The 9627-nt window shown below is 42.9% G+C and overlaps 1 protein-coding gene across 1 annotated transcript in view; it reads right to left on the bottom strand.

The window, feature by feature from the left end:
* Positions 1–8917, bottom strand: part of ABHD5 (abhydrolase domain containing 5, lysophosphatidic acid acyltransferase) — a 28390-nt gene extending 19473 nt beyond the window's left edge. The window contains exon 1 of the mRNA XM_071429442.1: positions 8751–8917. Coding sequence (XP_071285543.1) covers positions 8751–8875 — 125 coding nt within the window. The 5' untranslated portion in view covers positions 8876–8917. The remainder of the gene's footprint in view (positions 1–8750) is intronic.
* Between the last annotated feature and the right edge of the window lie 710 nt (positions 8918–9627).

Genomic DNA, 9627 nt, shown 5'->3' on the forward strand with positions numbered 1-9627 from the left:
AAAGTATTTTTGCAGTACTGTGCTAGCAAAGGAATTCAAAAATGCCAATATGTTGAAATCTAAATATAAGCAACATAAGGTTCACTCTTCTAAGGTCTTACATAAACCTCATCCCATAAAAACACCATGTTACTTCTCACAACTCATCCAGCCCTTTCAGTTGTTATAGAAATACTAAGAATGGGCAAAAAAGAAGTGAAAAGAAGCATCAGGTATTCCTAACTGATAAAGAGGTCAGCATATCAAATTTATGGCAAAGTGCCAATTTTAAAAATAAAACTGTTTCACTATAATGCTCTATAAACACTTTACAGCTAACAGAGGATGGATGCTTAAGTGAAGTAACTACAGATATCTTTTTATAATTTTCATTATCTCCTTTTTACTGGATGCTTTCTGCATTTTCCTCAGCATCAGCAGTAGCCTACACAAAGCTTAAGAGTACATGGGATGGTTTCTTCCAGCATCAACACAAAACACTAAGTTTTCAGACCAAATTCTATATTTGGTTGCTAAATTTCAAGTTTATGGGTAATAACTGAAACAACAGAAAGCATAAAAAACAGTCAAGGATGACACAATCAAATAGAACTTTCTGTGTCAAAATGTCAGAGAAAAGTAGCAGGTTTACATCTGGCTCATTTCTATCCATGACAGAACTGAGTTATAATAAACTTTTCCTTTCCCATTTCATTAACTTAATAGCCTGCAATATGAGAATATTGGGTGCTGTTTACATGACTGATTATGGCAAGAATCGATCCTTCTTTGTTAAGAGTTACCAGAAACACCACCACAGCAAAAACCCCTAACATGTAAAGAAAAATATTTTAGTAATCACTATATCCAAGGTCCATCTTGGTGGCTGTTCTTTGTGCCAGATCTATGAAATTCAGGCATGAAAAAGGCACTAGATTTTAAACCAGATAATTCTGGTTTAACATAGCTACAGAAAAGCCAGAAAGTTAACCAGCAGACCTGTGAACTATCAAGGTGGAAAGAAAGACTGTGAGTCAAGGTGGAATACACCAAGCTTTGAAGTCAGAACTGCCACTGACAGACAGTAACATATAATCATGACATCAAGTCCACATTTAACTAGGCAGGGATGTTTCTGCAACAAGGCTCAGGATATGATTTCATGAGAACCTTAAGAGCATAAGCAATTTTAGGAGTCCTTGAAGTTCTTCATTGCTGTCCCTAAAGTGCATCATGTTCTTTCATGCTTATGTCTTCTGAGAGCAGTGAATATAGTCAGAATCATTCAGGCATACACAGTAACTGTTGTTGTGAAGACTGTTTATCCAGGGACAAAGCTTCTGCATGTACAATAGAAGTCAGATGTAGCAACCACAACAATTTGAATGAGATGTTCCTAGGACAAAACACTCTGGCGGTTGTAGACAAAAATCAGGAGAAGAAAAACATTCCATGTTTCACTTTCATTGCATGAACAGACTAAAAATCCTCAGGGAAAGACCCTGAAGTGCATACTAAAGAGGCAAGACCCAGAAGCAAGTATCAGGAATACAGTATCAGAACAAAAAAACTCCTTGCTTTAAGAAATATCTATTTACCATTTTCACAAGGAGACAAAAAATGGATGAAATCATTGTCAACAGGTTAAAAAAGGGTAACGATTTTTTTTTCCCAGATGACATTATAACCCTGCCCATAAAGTTCTGTTTGGATGAGTGTTGAGCCAAGATGTTCCATTCAATTAGATGTTGTGAAACTCTTGGATACTTCAGTAATGTCAAAACAGAATGTTTTGAAAACCTCTGCATAATATTTCTAGGAAGTGTAACATATATCAGCCCCATTCCAACACAAAACCCATGATAGCTTATTGCAGAATATTGCTCTATATTAGGGCAGAGGTGAAAACAATGCATTCCTCATGTATTTACTGCATCTTGAACTCTGTGTTCAGAACATTCAACATCAGAATTAATATAAAAATTCAGAAGCAAGTTTTATTATGCTTTTTATCACAATTAACCATCACTTATCAACATTAACTTGAAACTGTACCTCATGAACGTGAATCCATAACCTTTGAGATTATCTGGCTATTTTAAGATATTAAAGTTTACTGTGACTATTTTAAGTCATTGAGCAGCCTGAGCATTCAAGAAGTGGAGAGGACCTATAATTCTGCTCCCTCCCATCTTGGACCTCAGACATAGGTATATCTTGCAGTATAACTTGCACCATTGCAGCCCCCTTCCCCTTTTCTTGAGTCTCTCAGCATTGCTTTTTTTTTTAACCATACTTACCCTTTTTTCTATGTTTTTATAATTTCTTCCACCCTCTTTCTAGCTATACCCAAAGGTGTCCATTTCAGGGCAAGCGCTTTTTCAGTATGTACCACAAGAATGAAGCAACCTGCAATGCAACCTGCCATGCTCCTACTGCTTACAAAGAAGCTGTGATAGCACCCAACTCAGTTTCAAGTCCTTATTTAAAAACTAAAAAAAAAAAAAAAAAAAAAACAAAAAAACAAAAAAAAACAAAAAAACAAAAAAAAAACCACCTAAAAAAAAAATTCCAAAGAAAAAACATACCAACTACATATCAAGTATGGAATAACACAGAGTACAGAGATAAAGATGCAGAGGAGAAGCAAGGGGGAAGCTGCACAGCTCTACTAAAACTCCTCAACCTTGTGACAGAGATCATGGGTTAGGTACCACAGAGGTCCTACCTCTGCTCCCTCCACAGTAAACTCATGTCTGATAGAACTTGGCAATGCCACCCATTTCATGTACCTTTAAAAACACCACACTGCACATTGCAGTAAGAATTTGTGAAAAAAAACATAACTAAAATTAAGGATATGAAAATTTCCTCTTGGTGCCCCTCAGATGTTATTAAACTTTGCACTGCTTTTATTTTATTCATGCATCAACTGATGTACTTCAGCTGCCCTTCAGATATTGCATGACTTCAACCTTGCTTAATCCTTGCCAGCCTTCTCATACCTACCATGCCAGCAGCCCACATTTCAGCCTGTTCCCAAATTCCATCAAACTGGACAAGAGCAAAGCACACATGCAACAGGCGCCCCTCACTAACCTTCACCATTGCCCATACACACTCTACCCTGCTTCTCTTTTGGTAAAATTTCATTGTATATCATGCACAATGTAGATCACAACATTAGGAGGTGAATATTTTTCATTTTCTATAAGGGCCCATATAAGTACACAGATGTAAGACTTTCTAAAGTATATGATCACCTCCCTCAGCTCCAAACATGCTATACAAAAACCCCCCTTGCACACAAGTATGAACACACACTGAGGGTTGTTTCACTGCAGCTCATTAGAGCAGCTTCTATGATGTGTTCCTTTATCACAGTCACCTAAGGTGACAAAGAGCTATATATGTCAAAATGCAAGAACTGGTATTCAACATTTTGGACTACCTATCCCCATTTCATTTTCTGGAAAATGTAAAAGGTGCACAACGCTTTTCACAGTGGACTATTTTCTCTACATGCTTACACCACAAATGCTTTAGATGTCAAGGAAGTGCAAGTAGTCTTAAAAATAGTTAAGAAGTTAAATGGATCTAAAAAGTCATCGCATCAAAAGTCCCCTTATGGAAAGGTAAAGATGTAATTAAGAAGCTTCTGGTGTCAGTATGACCCCAAATTACTAAATACAACCAAGAAAAAAATTCTACAACAGTCTGTTAGAGCTTTAACCCACCCTATTTCTGTATTTTGCCCTTTGCCACACCCTTCTCTCTCACTTCAATATATGAGCAGACTTTCTCAATGGCAACAGGCACTCTTCTTTTGGAGAATGCATTTTTGTTATGCTCGTGTCTTCCCCGCCTTCCCGTAGTCTCCTATCATCTTGAGTTTTCTACTACAACACACTCAGAGCACCTTCCTTCTCTGCCATTTCTCACCATGGCACCATGTGTTCTTGCTGCCACTTAAAAACCTCCTGCTACCCTCTTAACCTTATTCCAGATTGACCTCATTCCCTTACACAGCTTTACTGACTCACAAATCTCTCTTCTCCACTGACCTCTCTCTGGCTGCTCAGCTTCTCATCTGGATCTTTCTGAGCCAATATAAATGCAGACACTCACCTTTCCTCTCATGCCCTCTTCTCCCTGGCTGTCAATGCAACCCATGTGCAAAAAACTATCCCAAAAGAATATCAGAATTGCAAGTAAATACTCAGAAGTTATGAAACACAAGCATCAAAATTTCCTCAGCAAGAAATCTTAATACACCACTATATAAAAGAAGAAACATTTTAATAGTTTGTCAGCTGGGAGAATCGTTCAGAGCCTTCCACAGAAGTTCAGAACAGTCAGAGAACCTCCAGCACACAAACACTGTCCCTTTCAAAAAGGTAGGTCACAGACTGGGCCTATCAGCCCCCAGCAGGCTCTAAAACAACTTTTCATATACCCAAATACATGCAATACTAGCTAAAAATTGTGTTCTCCAATGACACATAGTCACCAGCACACTAACCACAGCTAGTTGCCCCTCTGGATTTATAGCTTCACTGTCATTTCCACTGGGGCTAAGACTCCCCCTAATTCTACTTTGGCAACTTCTGAAGATGTGTCTTTGTTTGATACTTGGAAAGCGGGGTTATGAGCATCTTTCTTTTGCTACCAGAATGAGAAGATAGCCCCTGTTACACTTTCCCATCTTTCCCTCTCTCCCTTTCGTCTGCATTAGGAGAAATGAGAGATCTTGATAAACATAGACCTTCCCTCCCCAAATTCATACAAGCACAAGAAACTATTAGAAATAATCCCATAAATGCCTGAAAACCTGCTCATACAAACACCTTCCGATGAGCTCATGCATGTAACACAAAAGGCTTTAAGTACTGAAGCTGTGACTGACACAACCCTGCCAGCCAAAAAGACAAAATCAGAAAAGAGGAAGGAAATTACCTTTAACCTTTTTCCACATCTGCTTTCTACACTGCACTGACGTCTCACTCAGTTTTTAAAAATGCAAGTTGTAGCTACCAAGCCTGTGTTTGGTCACCAGCACTACAGGAAAGAAGAAAAGCAAGCAGGACCCTGCTTTCAGCAGCCTACCCACTCAGTTTGCTGCAAAACCTAGATCATGTAACTAGCAAAAAATTCAGGCAAAAATTCTGAGTTGAGAGTGTCCATTCATGCTGTAACACTGAACCATCCTACCAATGAGAAGACACAGGCTCTATCAAGCCTAATAAACGATTCCTCTTTTATAAATCAAACAGCTCACTTCAAAACTGAGTTCTGTAATACAAACAAACTTGAAGGATAACACAAAAATAATTGTGAACACTGGTGTTAGAGTGTATGTCTTCTCCTTTACTCCAAGCCACTATTTTGTGAGACTAAAGGCCAATTACGAGCAATTTGATGGGGGCTTGTAACTGCAGATGTCTTAAAGTTTTAAGAAAACTTTAAGAAAACGAAGAAAACTAAGTTCTAAGAAAACTTAAAGAAAACTATTCCACTTATAGGGGGAAAAATCCCCCAGTATTGCAGTTTGGGGATCTTTTTCTGTATGTATACACACATTTAGTAGCTGTTCTTCCTAGTTATATTATAAGCCATAAGCAGTCCTGGTGCATCCAGAGTGAGTAAGTTAATTCAATACTGGCAAAAGGCTCAGTTTAGGGCTGTCTGCCTCACAGGCAGAAGTCTCCATCTAAAACCTACACAGAGGAGGTCCAAGGCTGTAAAGAGGTTTGGAAATCACTAGCAGGTGACATGTTAACCAAGCAATCACTGTGACTACAAAAACATTTGTTTAGTTAATCTTCTAATTCAAAGTTAGGACAGGGTCATGAATAGTTTTCATGAATATTTTTCAGCTGAGATCTTCCAGAAAGAAAGTTTTCACCATGCTTTGCACAGTTACCAAATTGCAACAAAGCAAGTGTGTTGCCTAACAAGTTGAGTCACACTATTTTTTTCAAAGCAGATAAACTTTGCATTTATTCTTTGTGTACACCTGTCACTAGTAATTTATTCTAGGACTTTGATGGTATATTGTAACTTCCTATCACTGCCACGGCATTCTAAATGAAAAATCATTTAACATATTTCTCTTGTTTATAAACTTCCCCTAGGTACTGAGCATTGCTCAAGTTCAAAATTTCATGCTAATTTGTTCCTTAGCATGAACAAATGCTAAGTTTAATTATTGCTAGAAACTGACCAATAAAAGCACTAACATTTCAACACAAATACACTTTTTGAATTCATGGAAAAGGATGATGATATTTTGTTCTTGGAAGTTTTTAGTGAATCAGGAGGTTTACTCTGAAAAATACCACATCAATGCCTAATCGTTCAGAAGTTCTGAAAACCAACACCTCTTAAAAGCCACCCAGCTGTGTAAACCACACGAGAAACTTGCAGTAATCCTCTTGAAAATTCAGCCTAACTCTATGTCCAGATCAACGAGTGTTACGATCCTGCAATCCTGAGAGGCAACTGGAGTTGAGGGCGCTTGGCAGCGTCTCAGCAGCACTCAGCACTCTGTGTGATCAAACCAGACAGCTAATGCAGTTCAGCCTAATGCGCTGAATGAACACACAAACAAAACAGGCTGAGGCACAGCTATTTTAAGACTTGTACTTAGGAAACCTGTAAACCAGCAACAAGAAGCTTTACAAACTACTTGTATTTAAGACTGTGAAGGGGTCAGAAAGAACACGGAACCAAGAAGCGTTTCACTCGTAGTTTTCAAGTGGGTAATGTTGTAGAGGTTGCGTGGAGATGAAGATTTTGGAAAAAACTATTTTAAGTTTGAGGAAAGGAGGAGCGTGCAGAGTTACAGAGTCGACAAAACTGCATAGTGCTTTGAAAGGGAAGCTTTTGGAGTTTGCATTTGAAATGAGGATGCTGTGTACATATGGTGATAATGGCATAAGAGGGAATTTGGAAAAGATGGATAGTCCAGATCTGGTTAGATTGAGCGGGCAGAGCAGGAAAATATGTAAGATGAAATACCAAAATCCCAAGCTGGAAAAATGACTAAAAAAAGCACAAGACTGAGGATGCAGGTAGTTTTGGAAGATTATAAAACAGACATATAACATGACAACATGCAAATGGCAATATACTTAATTAAGAAGTCATGAATGCCTAGCATGATTTTCATGCAATCAGCTGAAGAATTTTAAGTCTGATTTCTCAAAATAACACAAGACAGTTATGCAAGAAGGGAGATGTAGAAGAAAAGGCAAGAAATTAGTTTTTGAGGACTAGTCAATCAGTAATGGGATATACTACCTAATATTTAACGCATAGAGAAAGAGGAACAATTAATGTAAACAATGCATATAAAGCATATGAGAAAGAGGAAAAATTAATGTCAATAATACATATAAAGCATATTTACACGTCTGACAGAAGGAATAAAGCACATGTATGACTAAAGCAGAGTTAGATATATTCTGATAGAGCACTGTTTGGATTAGAACCATAAAATATGATGGAACAAACTGTGAGATAAGCGACCAGCAGATATCTTAAGTATGTTTGGCAAACAAACTCAGAGATGGGATGACTATATTATTCTACAGGGGCAGACAACATATTTGGGGGCAATGGAAGAGTATAAAAATGGGTCTGCAGTAGAAGCTTAAGTGTAACAAGAAATAAAGCATACACTAAGAAGGCATGAGAACTGAAGAACAGACCATTGATTAGTAACTTTTATACAGTACACTCACAAAAGATATAGTGACGAACTATGTAATTTCAGGCAGAGGAATGATTATTAGCTATAATAAAGTCATATATCAAGGGTGTAAGTGGTTACAAACAGGTATTAGAGACACGTGTAAAGAACAGGGTCAGGGTAATTTATGTCATAGGAATTATTTCAGTAGATGTGAATGCCCTGGGACAGTGAAAGGAAAGAAAAAGTTAGCAGGGATAGCATACAGTACTGGAAAAGTTAGAGCAACAGCGTATGCTTGTAATTTACAGATGTGCTCTCATCTCCTACTTATATAAAGTACAGAACGATGACACAGAGAGGCTGACAAGTGCACTGTCTGCTCTATATCAAAGTGAACGTAGAGAACGAGAAGATGGGCTATCTGTGCGCCCAGACAGAGCCGCCGAGGGCACACCAGGCGCATGGGCCAGCCCTGTATGCAGCCGTGTGACCTCTGGGGCGCAAAGGGAAGCAAGGGTGGATGACAGCCGGAGCACGTACATACACTTTGCCAAGGCAAAGGCGCAGGGACACGCCTGCGGGCAGGTGTGCAATGACAACAGCTGGCCAGCCACGGCGGAGCTCCGGTGCAGAAGGGGAAGCGGCGGGGACACGGGGCTCGCAGGGAGCCGGCGGCAAACCCTGCCGGGAGCCTGCCCGTGCCCGAAGGCGGGAAGCCATGGCAGGAAGGCGGGCTGTGCGGCAGCAAAACATGACAGACGGTGTGCCCACACTCCGGGGAGCGCCCGAGCGGCGATGCCGGAGCGCGGCAGGGCCGGGGCGGAGCGCGGAGCCCGGCGGGCGCTCGGGGAGGCGGGAGCGCCCGCAACCCCGGCACAGGGGCCGCCCGCAGCCCGTAGGCACCGCGGGCAGACGGGCCGGCGGCGGGAGGAGGCGGGCGAGCGGCACCCGCGGCGGCACGGCACGGCACGGCACGGCACGGCACGGCACGGGCCGGACGCCCCGAAAGGCTTCCTACCGCCGTCCGGGACACTCGCGGAGAGGACAGGGGTCGGCCCGCGGCCACTCCACTCACCCTTCGCTAGGAGCCTCCTCCTCGGCCATGGCGGCGGCGGGGTGGTCGGCAGCTGACAGCGGCGGTGGGGCGGCGGTGGCGGGCAGCGCAGCGAGGGACAGCGCGACGGCGGCGGCACCGGCCATCACGGGCTCCTCCCTCTCTTACTCCCTCCCTCCTGCCCGCCCGCCGCCTGCGTCATGCCCGCAGGGCCACCCACAGCCCCGAGCGCCGCCGTGCGTGGCCCGGCAGTGCCGGAGCGCCGCGGGCGGACCCCGGGGTGTGAGTGGGCGGCGGGCGGGCACTGGGCACATGGGTGCCCCAGCGACGGGAGCGGGTCCTGGGCGCTCCCCAGCCAGCGGCATGGCTGGAGCAAGGCTCCCGTTGGCTGGCTCATGGTCCGGGGATGGCGGCACAGATGAGGCCCGTGCAGAAGGGCCGCGGCTTCCCGGGCGTCCCTGCCCCGTGAGCGCGGGGCCCGCGGTGCGTGTGTAGCCTGTACCGCGCACACTGTACACTGTGCGGACATAGCTGTGTACACACCCTACGCACCGGGCATACTGAGCATATGTACCCCTCTGTTTTCCCACCGAGTGGCGCACAGGGGGGACACAACACCGGGCAGTGGCATTGGAGAGGTGGCAATGCCCCCGTGGCAGCACAAAGCTGACAAGTTGAGCAGGAGAGGGGGCAGAACCCAAACTAAAGCGTCGGCTCCCCCACAGACATTCCTTGGGCCAACTCGCTCAGCGAGGCCTGCAAATAGGGCAGCAGGGTGTTCAGCACTAGGTGTTCCAGGCTGTAATGTTTGCTTTTATGTATAAGAAGCAAATTAGGAGTTCTGGATGCAACTTAAGTATTAATTGTCCCTAAGACGATTCCAAGTAGAATACCTATT

The sequence above is a fragment of the Agelaius tricolor genome, unplaced genomic scaffold (genome assembly GCF_023055355.1).
Source record: "Agelaius tricolor isolate 1412-34295 unplaced genomic scaffold, bAgeTri1.0.p SCAF_6, whole genome shotgun sequence".
In the NCBI taxonomy this organism is placed as follows: domain Eukaryota; kingdom Metazoa; phylum Chordata; class Aves; order Passeriformes; family Icteridae; genus Agelaius; species Agelaius tricolor.